General features: G+C 39.9%; 2 protein-coding genes across 7 annotated transcripts in view; both read right to left on the bottom strand.

Moving 5' to 3' along the window:
* Nucleotides 1–205: 205 nt before the first annotated feature.
* LOC134188340 (uncharacterized) lies at nucleotides 206–2,123 on the bottom strand. The gene has a single exon (XM_062656538.1). The coding sequence runs from the start codon at nucleotides 2,115–2,117 to the stop codon at nucleotides 468–470; it is 1,650 nt and encodes a 549-aa protein (XP_062512522.1). The 5' UTR covers nucleotides 2,118–2,123; the 3' UTR covers nucleotides 206–467.
* Nucleotides 2,124–2,647: 524 nt separating this feature from the next.
* Nucleotides 2,648–14,753, bottom strand: part of LOC134179384 (uncharacterized) — a 12,526-nt gene continuing 420 nt past the window's right edge. The window contains exons 2-33 of one of the 6 annotated variants that reach the window (XM_062646265.1): nucleotides 14,078–14,333; nucleotides 10,315–10,361; nucleotides 10,071–10,249; nucleotides 9,897–10,013; nucleotides 9,760–9,835; nucleotides 9,636–9,697; nucleotides 8,480–8,539; nucleotides 8,237–8,334; nucleotides 7,843–8,169; nucleotides 7,695–7,787; nucleotides 7,516–7,639; nucleotides 7,378–7,454; nucleotides 7,264–7,320; nucleotides 7,083–7,200; nucleotides 6,933–7,025; nucleotides 6,763–6,858; nucleotides 6,602–6,716; nucleotides 6,472–6,545; nucleotides 6,276–6,400; nucleotides 6,111–6,155; nucleotides 5,935–6,056; nucleotides 5,762–5,871; nucleotides 5,471–5,618; nucleotides 5,362–5,412; nucleotides 5,184–5,302; nucleotides 5,040–5,119; nucleotides 4,912–4,978; nucleotides 4,676–4,846; nucleotides 4,405–4,560; nucleotides 4,214–4,343; nucleotides 3,088–3,155; nucleotides 2,648–3,020 (exon numbers count right to left, since the gene is read on the bottom strand). In XM_062646265.1, the coding sequence (XP_062502249.1) occupies nucleotides 2,853–3,020; nucleotides 3,088–3,155; nucleotides 4,214–4,343; nucleotides 4,405–4,560; nucleotides 4,676–4,846; nucleotides 4,912–4,978; nucleotides 5,040–5,119; nucleotides 5,184–5,302; nucleotides 5,362–5,412; nucleotides 5,471–5,618; nucleotides 5,762–5,871; nucleotides 5,935–6,056; nucleotides 6,111–6,155; nucleotides 6,276–6,400; nucleotides 6,472–6,545; nucleotides 6,602–6,716; nucleotides 6,763–6,858; nucleotides 6,933–7,025; nucleotides 7,083–7,200; nucleotides 7,264–7,320; nucleotides 7,378–7,454; nucleotides 7,516–7,639; nucleotides 7,695–7,787; nucleotides 7,843–8,169; nucleotides 8,237–8,334; nucleotides 8,480–8,539; nucleotides 9,636–9,697; nucleotides 9,760–9,835; nucleotides 9,897–10,013; nucleotides 10,071–10,249; nucleotides 10,315–10,361; nucleotides 14,078–14,333 (3,629 nt within the window). In that variant the 3' untranslated portion in view covers nucleotides 2,648–2,852. The remainder of the gene's footprint in view (nucleotides 3,021–3,087; nucleotides 3,156–4,213; nucleotides 4,344–4,404; nucleotides 4,561–4,675; nucleotides 4,847–4,911; nucleotides 4,979–5,039; nucleotides 5,120–5,183; nucleotides 5,303–5,361; nucleotides 5,413–5,470; nucleotides 5,619–5,761; nucleotides 5,872–5,934; nucleotides 6,057–6,110; nucleotides 6,156–6,275; nucleotides 6,401–6,471; nucleotides 6,546–6,601; nucleotides 6,717–6,762; nucleotides 6,859–6,932; nucleotides 7,026–7,082; nucleotides 7,201–7,263; nucleotides 7,321–7,377; nucleotides 7,455–7,515; nucleotides 7,640–7,694; nucleotides 7,788–7,842; nucleotides 8,170–8,236; nucleotides 8,335–8,479; nucleotides 8,540–9,635; nucleotides 9,698–9,759; nucleotides 9,836–9,896; nucleotides 10,014–10,070; nucleotides 10,250–10,314; nucleotides 10,362–14,077; nucleotides 14,334–14,753) is intronic. The other 5 variants (XM_062646272.1, XM_062646280.1, XM_062646288.1 and 2 more) reach the window with 5 other exon arrangements.

The raw sequence follows: 14,753 nt of genomic DNA, 5'->3' as shown, positions 1-14,753 counted from the left end.
TTCCTGCACTTTCAAGGAAGTAACTGGTGTCGGACTCGCACTTTCAAGGAAGTAATTGGTGTCGGACTCGCACTTTCGATTGATAGGCGCGAGCAAATTTTTTTGTAACTCTCTAGATCGATCATTATCTAAACTACCCGTGTTCATTAAATATATTGCATGGTCCTCCAGAACAAATGAACCGGTTTTAAATCATATTTGTTGGACGTCTACTTAAAAAAGTAAGGCTTAATTAATTAATTAATTGTGCCAATACCTCTGCAATAGCCCAACATGTAAGGCTCTAGATAAAGTACCATTGGTCCAAGCTCATTTCACGTACTACACCCTACAGACCTACAAGTGGTAAGAATCTCCAGCATAGAAGATGTATTGACCTACAAACCATACACCAAATTCGATCATGTCATGCACTTAGATAATGTGACTAAAGCCACTGATAGTACCAAGTTCTGTATGCAAACAATCTAACCTAAAGTTCTGTGACTATTAAAAACTCTATAAAAGGTGAAAACACAATGAATTCTAAAAAAGATAAGTATCGGGTAAATGACTAACTTTACCAATTGCCAATGAAGAGGACCATACATTGTCTCAGGTAACTGGAAAAACTTTGATTTACTATAAATGCTGTCTGAGTCTCCTGTATCTTCCATGTCAATTGTGTCCATCAGCCAAACACAAAGATTGCAAAATATTAAAATCACTGCTAATGACGATGTATTTGCCAGTTTGATCCTGCGAGGTGCTCTATGTAATGCTTTTGTAATAAATGCAGCTTGCAGAGCAGATTGAATACACCACAATATATTGTCCAGAATGGAGATTTCTGCATACACCTTCAACTGAGCCAGTTGACTACTGTTCAAGTTTACCTCATTGTTCTTATGAATGTAAACCAGTTGACTACTGTTTACCTTGTTCTTGTGAATATAAAATATTCCTGTGGCAGCATTAATTTCTAGTACATTAATGACAAAGACACCAAAAAGAGAGAAGTACACCAGAAATTCATCAAGTCCAACACTGTTATTCAATCGAGAGTTCCAATGGAGAGTTGAAAGACCAATGAGGCAGATCACAATCAACAAAGATACAAGGATTAGTCGATAACCACGAAAGACAAACTTCCCATTGACTTCTCCAGCATAGTAAAGATAGATAAACATACAAACAAGGCTACCCAGTATAAAAAGTCCAAGAACACTTGCTGATGTTATACTTCCCAATACTTCCTTCTGTCTGGGTTCTGACTGGCCAACAGCATTATTATTGTTACTGTAGTCACTCTGTCCTTCATCAATTGTTTCATGTCCATGATGAAACCATAGCTCCGCAAGCAAAGCAGTAGAAGTAAGGGCAAACTCAAGACAGAATGGAGCCAAGAATTTACTTGTACTTTTGTATGCCTGACAGAAATCATGATGTGAAATGTTTGCATGACATGATGCATTCTGACTTGAAGTATTAGTGGTTGCCTCGTTAACGTTCTCCAGTTTGCCCTCGACAAATGTACGAAGATACAGGATGACGTTGGTGACAATGATATGAAACAGAAATACTCCATTGAACAATGTCCTGGTGAAAATGTGTCTGTACCGACTGGAAAATATGAAGATAACCTGTGCTATAATAAAGACTATTTTCGACAAGACGTACACCCGTCCAGTCGCAGAGGCAGAAGGGTAACTGAAGAACAACACCGCTTGAAGTATTTCCAGAAACGATCCTCCCAAAGCGAAAAACACCAGGCCGTAAATGAGGTAGTTTCCAATAAAAACCCTTTCCGGCGTTTCCTTTTCATGGCAACAGCAGTAGCGAGCGAGAGTAAAGACGATCCACATCACTGCTACAGCCATACAACCAATATCAAACCCCTCGATGTAAGCCAATTTGTCTAGTAGAAAGATAGGCGAAGGAACGACATCGGGATTTGGCCTGTGAACGAAAAAATCTACCTCCAGACAAATACCGATGCCTAGCACAAGAAGAGAAGTCATGACTATCCACGAGCTGCCTTCGGTTGCGGCCGCGTTGTTTCGGTCACAACCATCACGCCCTTCACACTCCTTTTCCCGTGCAAGAAGATGTCGCTGCTCTGCTGAATTTGTAGACATCTCTACTAGCTAACCCCCAACAACACAATAACTGTATACACCAATAATGCGAATGGAAAGTACAGTACTAGTGGGGAGGGGAAGTTCGCGATTAGCATTCTAGTACTCGATCCAATTAACATTCTAGGAATCACACGCGCCGGGTCCACGGGTCAAGCCACTCCTACAAAGTATACGTACAGTTACACTAGATGTACACGGTAGTAGCAAGCACATACAATGTATATGTATATGTGCTACATACACAGATCTATGTACAAGGTTACGCTTTCCTGCCCTAACACTTCCATAACGCTGGCTACTAAACGCTGTAAAAGAATGAGCTACAAGATCCAAATAGTGCCTACTCTGTACCAAAAAACAGCTACTCAGGCGAACGTCGATTCCTCCAAGCGCTTACTTTGCATTCTAGCACTCACATACACTAACAGATAGCAAACGTAAATGCAACTACACTAACATATAGACTGCACATGTGAGGACAGTATAGTTGAATGCTCGTTTCACTTGTTCTTAGCCCACACCTGCAGCATTGTCTAATATCTCTGTTGCCATTTAGGACATGCAGTCATACAGAGTGGCAATCTCTCAGCAACGTTACTTCACGCTGCATTGTACTTTCACATCCTCCCTATATAGCCACTCAGATACTATAGTACACCCGAAGCACAACAAATATAATAAACAATGTACAACGTACAAGCCAATGTAGTACAAAAATTACACCAAATCTCATCAGGTATAGCTTTGGTTTACCGACCGTCTGCTTCCTCTACTGATAGCCTCACGTTGGACAGACTGGAAAATCTGTTGAGAGTTGGTACACATAGCATGTATTTCTGCTGCAGATGTGACCATGATGGGTTGTAGTGATACATCCACGTCATTCAACACAGAAACAGCCTAAAGCAAATAATGTGCCACTTCAATTGAAAATTTTATAGCAGTGCTGCAATAGATGGTGTTAGACCTGAGGACTGATCACCAGTTCTGTTGCACAAGTTGTAGCATCCCTCGTCATCACAACTTTCAATCTGTCTAGAAATGAACATACAAAGCATTGCCAAAGACAATCAGGCAAAAGACAAGAAGCTAAGCTAACGATAAAACAGTACACTCTAAATTGTAACAGCAATTCATAAAAAATCTGTACCATATCCCTGCATCATTTCCTGCATAGGACTTAAGCTAAGAATATGAGAGTGCCAGCAGAGGGCTCTGAGTGCTGCATGGGATACCCCAGGGATTACCGGCCGACCATGAATAACAGGAATACCACTTGCTGTGCTGGGCAGATATGACTGCTGGATGAATGAGGCACCAACTAGTAATAATGTCTCCTCGTGGGGATAACCAAGAGCACCATAACCAAAAAATTACAATTCTATAGTTAACAACTACAAGCTACATATGTACCACTAACAAGTCTGCAATTGAAAATCCCGCATTTCTTCTCCATGTGCATGTGCTGTTCCATTGCTATGCTGCACAGGAATGCAGATTTAGGTACAGGGTGAAAGCATGCAAACTACTTTCATCTAACCCAGCATGCAGCAAAGGTTCTGGACTACAAAACACACACACTTCTGTTTTTGTTTCAGTGTGTAAACAAATATTATAACAAACAAAACACAGATAGATATACTTATAAAACAAAGAAAAAAAACACAAAACATAGACAATGCCAACAGCTAAACAGTCAATCATTGTTTTCAACAGTGAGAAGGAAAGGGAAGTTATTCTTTTTCAGATGTCACATCAGAACTTCTGAGCAGTGAGGACAGAAAACTAATTCAGTCAGCAGAAAACACTGAATAACTGTTATTAATTGTGAAATGCAAAAATACTATACTCAGTGATCATAAACATATTCAATTTGTGTCTCCTGTAATATTTGTCTAAAACAGCCAGCCAACTAGCCAGCCAGATCAACTGACATGGTTAGCAAAATGTTCATATAGAATAACTTACAGATAAAATAGATGTATTAATTAAGTAACAGTCTAGCAGAATGACAGACACACCAAGGAATCAGCTATAAGGCCACATGTACAATCACGCACATAAACTTGTTCATTAACTACAGTAGTATTTACCTTGCATCTGATTGATGAGTGTCCTTGTTCCCATATGACAAGAAGATGAAGACAGTACAGTTTCCAGTTTCTGTCTGTACGCATCTATCATTCTCCCTGTAATCACTCCGTCCACATGTACCACACCCTGCTTGCCCAAAAACAAATTAAATCTTAATTATCTATTGCACCAGATCTCCCATATTTCCTACCAACATGCCATCATTGGTGCCAGTAGCAACCAAGCATTTCAACTCATACTGAACGAGTTCTTGCATGGCAGTACTAAGCACATGGAGATATTCAAGCTGACCAGCAACACCATGTAGCAACCTCCACACTTCAGGTATCTCACCCGCATCCATGTGCTACATATATTAGAAGCATAAGCAGTCAAATACCAAACAGTTAAATAGCTGAAATCACAAATCATCATAACACAGAACTGCACATGCGAACACGTATTCGTTTACTGCAGTAAACCTTCAATGCAAGAGCCCTTGTTAGTATCCAGCGATAAGCATCAAGTAGATCCATCTTGTCAATACATTGAGATAGTTGATGATCAATGTATTTCAGTGTGTCAGTAGTTGTGACAAGTGCAAAAGGATCATCTGCATCCGAACCCAAACTATACACAAAATGCCTGATAGCCTACAAAACAAATCACACATTTCTTCAACTAATAATACTGCATGTTGCAACAGTGTTTCTTTCACTTTCTCTTGAAGTGTCCAAACATTTTGATACAAAGCAACAGGATTTTCAGGAAAGAAGCTTACATACCTACCAGAACAAGTAAAGCAGTGATGCAAATATCAATAAATGTAGTAATTAATTTTCCTACTCTGTGTGCGAGTCAGTCAAATAATGCAGACAGTAGTGTTTGACAACTAACACATAACGCCAGTCCATAACATGGTATGCCTGTACATCATAGTGATTTAGAACAATCCACACAAAAGGCTCCATCGGTGTCATCTCTGCCAACCTTCATAAACAGAGATTGTTGTCTTCGACCCACATCTATAATTTCATCACGATAATTCTCTCGTTTGTTGGAGTCAATGATACTAAAGACATCCACCTCTGTAGAGCCAATAACCAGACCTGCACGTACTTTGCTACATTAATTAAGCAGTTGCATAAAAATTACAATTCACAGCAACCTGTAACCAGCTGATGCTTCTTAAACTGCAGCTCATTTACATCATCAAGAACTAAACAACTCAATACAATGAAAATGACACCAAGTTTCTAAAGTTTAATGTAACCTACTAGTTTTGGCAAACAAAGTCAAAACTTCATCCTCACTAAACTTGGGACCTTCCACATAAATGTGCTCTCTAAGGTCGACATTCAAAAGGTATGGTGACATGCGACCATAGAGATGAGTGAATCCACTTATTGCAGTGTCAACAGTCATCTACATTCACAATCAACAGTCTTTTACCTACTACAACAAAAAATCACAATAAATTATTTAATTAAACTGTCCGAATTGTGTAATAGTCTTCTATTAGACTTCTCCAGCTAAATCAACTACAAACGTAGAACAGTTACGAGTACCTTAAAGTTGCCAATCATTGCTATAGTTTTCGCAGAGAAAAATGGCAGTGCAATCTTTGCAACAACTTTGTAATGTTGAGCACTAATCATTGCCAAAGAGCTGTAGTGTCCTATGTTGTTGTACACAATACAAGCGAACATCTTCATTGTATAGCAAATAGCACAAAACTGACCATAAGCACTGCACTCTGGAACGTGATATATAAAGTATTCCTGCCCTTTCGCATCCTCTCTTATTGACTTACAAATTAAATGTGAGCATATCTTGCTGTGTGCTTCATGCCACAGCTGCATTCTAGACAACCAACAACACACAATGAGACACGCATACCCTTAACAAATGTCCTACCCTCGTGCAGTCCAGTCACATCCCACTCTTATTGTTGTCAATTTTCTATTTCATAGACAACAAATTTAAAAGAGTCTAAACATCATGTTCATGTCACGCTGACCAAACTGATCAAGCACATACTGTACAGTATATACAATCAACAGTACAACACCTATAACATACTTCAACAATGGCTGGGTGAGACAGTTAGCAAGTTTTGGAAATGGATTTGGTGGCAAGTGTGAATCAGACAGCAAGTCAAATAATAGCCCATGAAGAGTATCATCAAGTCGAACGTCTACACAGTACTAAAAAGTATAGGAATTTGAACATCAGCCAAAAACTAAAAATGACATGTCTTGTTAGACGCAATATTTACTTGAAGCAGCACTGACTCTCGACCGATCCTTGGTGGAGCTGTTGAGCGCTTCACAGCCAATTCAACATCGAGTACTGATCAATGCAGCACTACATCACCATAAACAAAACTAAAATAGCAAACAACTTACAAAGTTGATCTCTACTCAACATCAACTTGTCTTCTGCACCATGATGATATGTCTGACAATCACTGATTGCAACAGTTGTAACCGTCTTTCCACCAAAAAAACCCTGCAAAGTAATCTTCCAACTATAAATTCTATGACTACACCATGACATTACTGCTAACCTTTTTCTCTAATTTCTTGTCTGTGTTAGTGAGAGGTGTTCTTGGACGCTGAAAGACAATAGTGGGATACTCCTGTGATATTTCAAATTGGATGCTCTGTCAGACAGCCAAGGAAACCAACCCAGTGTATATAATAATAAACCCATACAGCTACAAAACACTACACAAACCCGTATCACATCACAGTGTACAACAATGTCTTCTATCAGTGACAGTTGTATAACGTGAACATACAAAATGGACTTAAAAATGCAGTTTGCCACCTGAACAGAACTTTACCTCACTTCACCAATTCAACTATTAGTTTAAAACAAATGCACCTTTCTTATACGTTCAGTAGGAGAAGCTGTCATCAACTTGTGACCTAACGTTTGGTCAAAATTTGCTCGTATAAAGTCATATGCAATGATATGTCCACCTAAGGTGTACTGAGAGCGTCTGCTCAAGCAAATAGTTGGTTTAAAGATACAAAATGTACAAATCAAGTTGAATTTCACGTACCGATCGCCAAGAAGACCATGAGTGACCCAAGACTGGTAATCTGTTCTGATGTATGGCCTACCATTCACACGCTGTAAATCAAATATTTAGTATTAAGTGATGACTAAAACTTACGCAGCAGGATTGAGAAAATCTAAAATTTGATCTCGAAACACAATAACAGAGTTCATTAGTCGATCCAGATGAGACAGCTAAAACAAAGATAATTATTCTCAACACATCCATTTGTAACAACTAACCTGCAGTTGTTACCTCATTGCTGTTGGACAGAACTTGATAAAGAACTCTCCCAAATCGGACTATATACGAAAGATGAGCTGCACTGCTGTAAAACATATTACAAATCTGCGGTAATGTTTCTGGAACAAACTGGTTCCTAAACATTAGCCAACAGTGATCCTGTAGATATTAAAGTAACATTACATGTCCACCTGTCCACAGTTGCTAGTGACAAAATGTTCAGTGCAATATCAAATATCCTGTCAGGAAAATTGCATCCAGCAATTGATCTCTTCCACTGTTCCCTACATAATCTCCTGTGTAAAAGACAAACTCCTTGGCTACTGATATAACTCAAACCTCAACTTCACAATAACTTTGGGATCATCTGGACTCATGTGATCAACTTTCTCTACTCCAAGAGGAAGGTTTACTTTCTGCCTAGATGGTCTAGCAGTTATCCTTCTTGTCCTTACATCTCCAGGTGTGCTTGTGCCTACTGTAGGGGTTGTGTTTGATAAATGTCTGTTTGAGACTGCAAGAAATTGATTATTTCTTCCATCACGTTCATTCATAAGACCAACACTTGCTGGAAGAAAGACCGAAAGATATCCATATGCATGTTGTTTGCTAAAGAAAATTCCACTATAGAGGGTACTAAGAGGAATTTTGGTGTAGCAGTGCAACCTGCAAAACATATTATACTATCTGATCGGTACAAGACGTGATGTAGTGCCATACTGTTAAAACTTACTGGGCTGGCCTTTCATCTGAAAGTTCAGTGTAAGTCAAAATGTACTGCTTCATTCCAAGCTGATCTACTGCAGAATATTCTGACAGTGGAAACAGACACTGGCAAAGAAACAAACATGCAAAGAAATCTTCTATTTACAAAATGGAAAGTGCCAACTAGATAATGAGGATGTACGATGAAATTTAAATGTCCCCGTGCTTAACTTCAAAATATAAAATAGACAAAAATTATACATCACTGAACCTCAAGCATCACAGTTTGTTGATCCAATGTCTCTCGTTTCACAGTATCAATAAGTTCAGTCTAAAACAAGTGAAGCAATCAAATATAAAAGTTCCAACATAACACTTAGTTAAACCCGTGACAACAAATGCACTATAAATATCATATGACATTACAGAAATAACACACACCAACAAAATACAAGAGCCATAATGAAATAGATCACTAAATATGAAATCAAGTGCTAATTACTAACTAACATTACCCAAAAATGCCAAAACATCTGACATGTCAAGTACAAGCTCTGTTAACTAGCAATACATATTTGTAATGATTCTAATCCTCACCAAGCAACAACTTACCACATTCTTCATAAACATCATAATTTAACAAATTTTAAAATCAGAATGTTTAGAACTGTTTGAAGGATTGCCATATTTGATAGTTTTTTATTGACTTCTTGTACCAGCTGCTCAAAGAGTCGATACTATAATACCCCGTTTACATGAGTACGCATAGCGAGCCAAGCTGAGCCGAGCTATACCAGCCCGTGCCAGCCCAGTATTCCAGCCTGCGTTTACATAACACACTCTGTAGACGCGAGCCAATGGGCATGTCATTGTGCGTGTTAGTTACTTGAGATAGACATAGCTTGCGTTAGCTCACGTTTTCAACAGACAGAAGCCAAGCCAAGCTGCTTGTGTGTTTTTCTCTATGGCTTTATAACAGTCATGTCAAGAAATGTGTAGGACATATACGAGACATCGTACTATTTATACGAGACGTAAGTCTATCGCCAGGCAACTGTTGCAGCAACAGAATTCAAAGCTAAATTTCTTGCTCATCGTGGTCACTCCACAATTGGATAGGACACAGAGTCTCCATCTCACTCCACACCATTTGTAAAATGAGCATGCGCGGCTCGTTTTCGAGCATGCCATGCGTTTACACGATGTATTTGACCCGAGCCAGCCCGCACTGGCCCGGCTAGAAATACCAAGCCGAGCTGGCATGGCTCGGCACGACTCGCCCTGCATTTACATGTACCATAAAAACCAAGCCAGCACGGGCTGACCTGCTTACAAGTGCTTGTGTAAACGATGTAAGTACATCAGCATCAGTCACATGTTTACTAACCATATTTTCATACTAAATTTACTCAACTAAAACAACCAACCTCATACTGTAAAATGTTTATTGACGACCAATGTCTGGTTGTGTAACCTTTAATCTTCAACTCTGTGCAACAACATCAATTATCAAGACATGACATACTCTCATTAAGACAAATCGATACGTACCAACTGCTATCATTAACTTAGACTGTACTGTTTCTGTAATATCTTTCACAACACTGTTAGCAAATAGATCAATGGCCTTAATAAAAAGTAAAAAATTTGTGTACTTCTACTGTCATTTTATTGTTGATGCGTCAAACCTTGTAGTTGTCTTGACCCCAAATGAGATACTCAAGTCTGATTATAACAGGTGATGGATGAGGAATAATGGATCCAGCAAATACACATGGACCAACAAGAGCTGACACAATTCGACCCTAACAATACAACAATAATGACATTTGACTTCACAATCACTCTGTCAGCTATTTTACATCAAAGTGAGGTAAGCGCTGAAGTGTTTTCTGTGCTTGCTTTTGATTGAAGTCAAGAATCCATTTGTACTTCAAAACTGATGATGGACTGACACATTGTAACACTGACTCAAGTGCCCATACATCTTTAGATTTTGCTGAGCAAGTGAGCCACTCGGTTGTATCAGTAACTTCTGCATCTGAAAACAAGAGTAATACGTTGTTAACACTGAGATGAACCAGTCCCATGACTGCTTAATCTCACTGATAGCAGACTCAATGGACATTCCCCGAAGTGACCTAATCACAAACCTGCAGCCACACCAAGTGAACCTCATCACATCAAGCAAACTTTATTTCATGACTATTTTACCTCACATAGAAATAATGTCTGTCTGTCAGTCTGTCTGTCTGTCTGTCTGTCTGTCAGAGAACATTTATTGAAAACATCAACGCTAATACAGAAAAGGCTAAGTATCACACTAAGAGTTCAACATAAACGACCATAGTGGTCGTAGAAGAAAAACTCTAACGAAAAGCCATCTGATGTTTGTAGCTACCATCTACAGAGTCATTACTACAAACTATTCTGTCAATCTTTTTAGCTAACACATTACTATTGCAAAGTTGTAATGTTATCAACAGTATTCGCCACCAGTACGTTTTAAATTCAATTGAATTCAACTTTCCATCTTCATCACGTGATCTTAGTGAGATCTGGTGGAGAAACTTCTCTCCGCTATTCCCCCAACGTCCAAAATGTTCGAAAACCAAGGGAAACAGGCAAGAAGAACCTCCACCAGTGTGCCTTCCCTTGCTGTACTTCTCTATCTTCTTTTCTTCCCTTTTTGAGGCTGCTGTTCCATCAGTTGTGGCTGCAAGTGAAATTACTTCTGAGCTCCACGGATGTGCCAGAGAGATGTCAAGTTCAACATTGAATTCAGTTGCATTATGGACAGTTATGTCAGGTCTGGATTACAAGCTGCTGTAACAGTCTCTTGGCTCAATAGTGGGAAGTGACACACGTTTCAAACATTCGGAACAAGCAGAGACCATTGAGTTGCGTGACCAAACTGGACCTCTCCTGTCTTGCAAGTAATGAGGTGGTATCCATTTGTGTACAGTGTCTTTCTGCAATCACACTCAATTATAGACCGAGGCAGTGGCAAACGTAGACCCAACTCACTAATGCTGCCAAGTGAATAATCCAGAAGAAATTGCAAGCTTTCTTGAGGTGGGAATAGCGTCTAGTCAGGCTCCTGAGCACTTTCCTTGAAGGGATCTCAAACGAGCTGCATCTTTGATTGAAGAATTGTCAATTATGTACTGAACTTGAGATTTTGTTTGTTTTTCAGTCACCTTATGCTGAAGTCTTTTGGTGTTAAAGACGGGGTCTGTCAGAGCCTGACCAGGACACACACACTGCTGTAGATGATGATCAATGCTATCTTCCTGAGCACTTGGAGACATTGTTTGACTGATTACTGAAGCTACTTGTGGCTGTAGATCTGGAAATCGGTCCGGTAACACTTGCAATGAGTTAACCCAACCAGAGACGAATGCGATAGGTGAAAGTTGAGTTGCAGAAGTCATTCCAACACAACCATACCTCACTGAAAACACAGCTTGTGGCCAGGCTCCAGCAGTCATATCATTGATGTTCAGCAGTGTGTCATGAATAATCGTAGCAGAGCGTAGCTCATCAAGAGGAATGTTCCTGAGTAGATGACACAGACAATGAGCATGGCAGTAGCGAAGAAGTAACATGGTACTCTGAGTATCACCCAGCTGAAACAATTCTTCACAGAGTAAGCTTCCTGAATGTGCAAAGTCAGTGCAAACTTTTGAGATGAATGAGCTATTACCGACTGGGGTCTGTCTGTCTGTCTGTCTGTCTGTCTGTCTGTCTGTCTGTCTGTCTGTCTATCTATCTATCTGTCCTCAAAAAACATTCAAAACTGTCACCTAATCGTGGTAATTTAGATAGATTATTTGACTTTGACATATTCAAGGCAAAGTCTATTAGTTAATTAAGTTACAATCGTAAAGAAGGACACCACAATAAGTGGTGGACTGCTTCTTGAGAAGCTCACTCTAAACGGGCTGAATTAACTTCCGGTCTGTCTGTTGGTATGTGCTATGTTTGTTTGTATGTACCTATGTTTGTTTGTAAGCGTGTGTAACGCTTGGGGAGTTTGTCGAGCCAATCAGCAATCGTTTTAGGATGCAAAAACTTAGGTGACGTAATACTAGCTTGTCAGCGTGAATCACTCTGGGGGTTTGTTGAGCCAATCAGCAGTCCTTTTGGGACACCAACAATGGTTGTCATAACAATCCTGCGCATTATGACAGAAAACCGAGATGTCATATATCCACTAAAACGTCAAACCGTTGTCAAACTGAGAAGCGCAGAGTAAATTCAGGTAATAGTTGTACGCGTCTGTTACTTTTTTACAGAAGAATCGCAAAACAAATGAATTCATCGTTCTTCAAGAAGCCAAGCGAAGGTCCCATGGGACAATGCATGCACCGGCTGTTGTAGCCTCATACCAGACCCTCTCGTGCCGTCGTGCCCGATTACTTCCTGGTAACCGGGCACGACGGCACGAGAGGGTCTGGTACGAGGCTAGGCCGTTGCATGCGCACGACCAACATGTATCATCCACGATCTTCAAGAGAGCAATACGCTATGTGTAAGTAGGACTGATGATGAACGATCGACGTCATCTTGCAAGATTCGTAGGAAACGTTGACGCTGCTCTCTTCTGGATCCAGTCACTACATGTCACTTCATAGTATTTCCCATGCATGCACGAGACATACATCGATCTCTATCTACCACGAATTAACTAACGAAACAAAAGATGATAGCAACAGCTCAACGAAAGCATGATAAACGCGTCCACCTCAATAGTTAACTTCAAGTGATGCAAGAGCGCTACAGAATTGAGAAATATCGTAACAAGCCCACTCCATCACGTGCAAGAGTTATAAGCGCATATGCATGTGCTGAATTCGAAATAGTGTGGGACATTGATGATATTTAGTTAATTATCTTTAATCACATCGACGCATCCCTGTGTTTTCAAAGAATTATATTCTAGCAACAGTTACAGGCTAATGATTAATTAATGACAATAGATAGACAAAAATTTAATAAAATTTACATTGCTAGTCACAATAAACACACACACACACACACACACACACACACACACACACACACACACACACACACACACACACACACACACACACACACACACAGTTCTTTAATCTATGACTTAGTTGTTTCCAAGAACTGATTTGCTTTTACAAATTCCAAGCATATGTACAAGTAGAGTCTACATGAGAATAAAGTACCGTATTTCCTCAAAAGAACGCCTTGGCGTTTATTCATTTCGCAAGGCTGGACCCTGCGGCATTCTTTTAGGGGCGAGCATTCATTTAAGGACAGCGTTCTTTCAATGTCATTTTCATGTAAAGTACCACACGCACAATCCACACGTCTGCATGGCCCAAGGCTGATCTTCCTTCTTCCTCCCTTAGCCTTTGTCCGTGTACCAACATCGTCTTGGAGGCTAGCTGTCTTTTTTCACCACTCGTTCTGATAGCCTGTTCCTGAAGCACCGTGCGTACTGTGCTTTGAGTTTGAAGGCAGCCTCATATGAGTGCTTCTCTTCCGCCATGCGGTTTAGACAATCTAGGCAAGTGTCAAGTATGCACAAGGTATGTATAATGAATATCAATTAACTGCCGTGCGGAGTTTATTCAAGGGTGGCATTCATCTAAGTTAGTAGCCAGAGCCTGCGGCATCTATTCAAAGGCGGCGTTCTTTCAAGGAAATACGGTATCTGTCTGTCTGTCTGCCTGTTCACCTAGCTGCCTATCTGTTTAGTGACCTACATGTATATCATCCATATCTAGCATAAGGAACTTTTTTTGGCCACCGTAAAATTGCAGAAGTGCATGTAAATCATAATTACAACAAAAGTGTGTAATACCATATTGTCAGTTACAACTCTTACCTCTCAGAATGGCTTCTTATCCAGTTAATAAATCTCCTGTACGGATTATAGGGCAACTGTGGCTGCTTGAGCAACGTTTGAGTAAGACTTGATATAACCTTATTCAACCTGTGCTTTTCAATATACTGCTTAGTTTCTGGATTGCTAAACAGTCCATCCTTAGGCCTGTCTCTTTCTTCATTGCCATTTCCTGGAGTTATTGCTGTTGCTGTACTTCGTTCATCAGTCAAGATACTAGTAAAATCACCTACATCACCTACAGACAAAAACAACTGTGCAGATTATCTTGAGCATAGCTTGCTGCATAGAATATACTCATTACTGCCCTGCAAATTGTTAACCCTAATGATTGAACATAACTTAGTGTAAGCTACAAACCTACGTATTTTGTCAACAAACAGTGACAAACATTGTTGTGTGTGTGCGTGTGTGCATGCACACACACGCACGCACACACGCACGCACGCACACACACACACACACGCACGCACACACACACACACACACACACACACGTCAAGTCTTCTCCACATACGAATTCTCTATACTAAATCTTCACAATGCACATATCTGGTATTATTGCTAACATGTTACAACATGGCAAACGTTGCTTGACCAGTTTAGTTCCAAAACAACTTGCAATAATGTAGTCTACTATACTACACTATATTATCTA

Source organism: Corticium candelabrum, chromosome 1, assembly GCF_963422355.1.
Source record: "Corticium candelabrum chromosome 1, ooCorCand1.1, whole genome shotgun sequence".
NCBI lineage: Eukaryota > Metazoa > Porifera > Homoscleromorpha > Homosclerophorida > Plakinidae > Corticium > Corticium candelabrum.
This window is presented reverse-complemented; position numbering and strand designations above follow the sequence as displayed.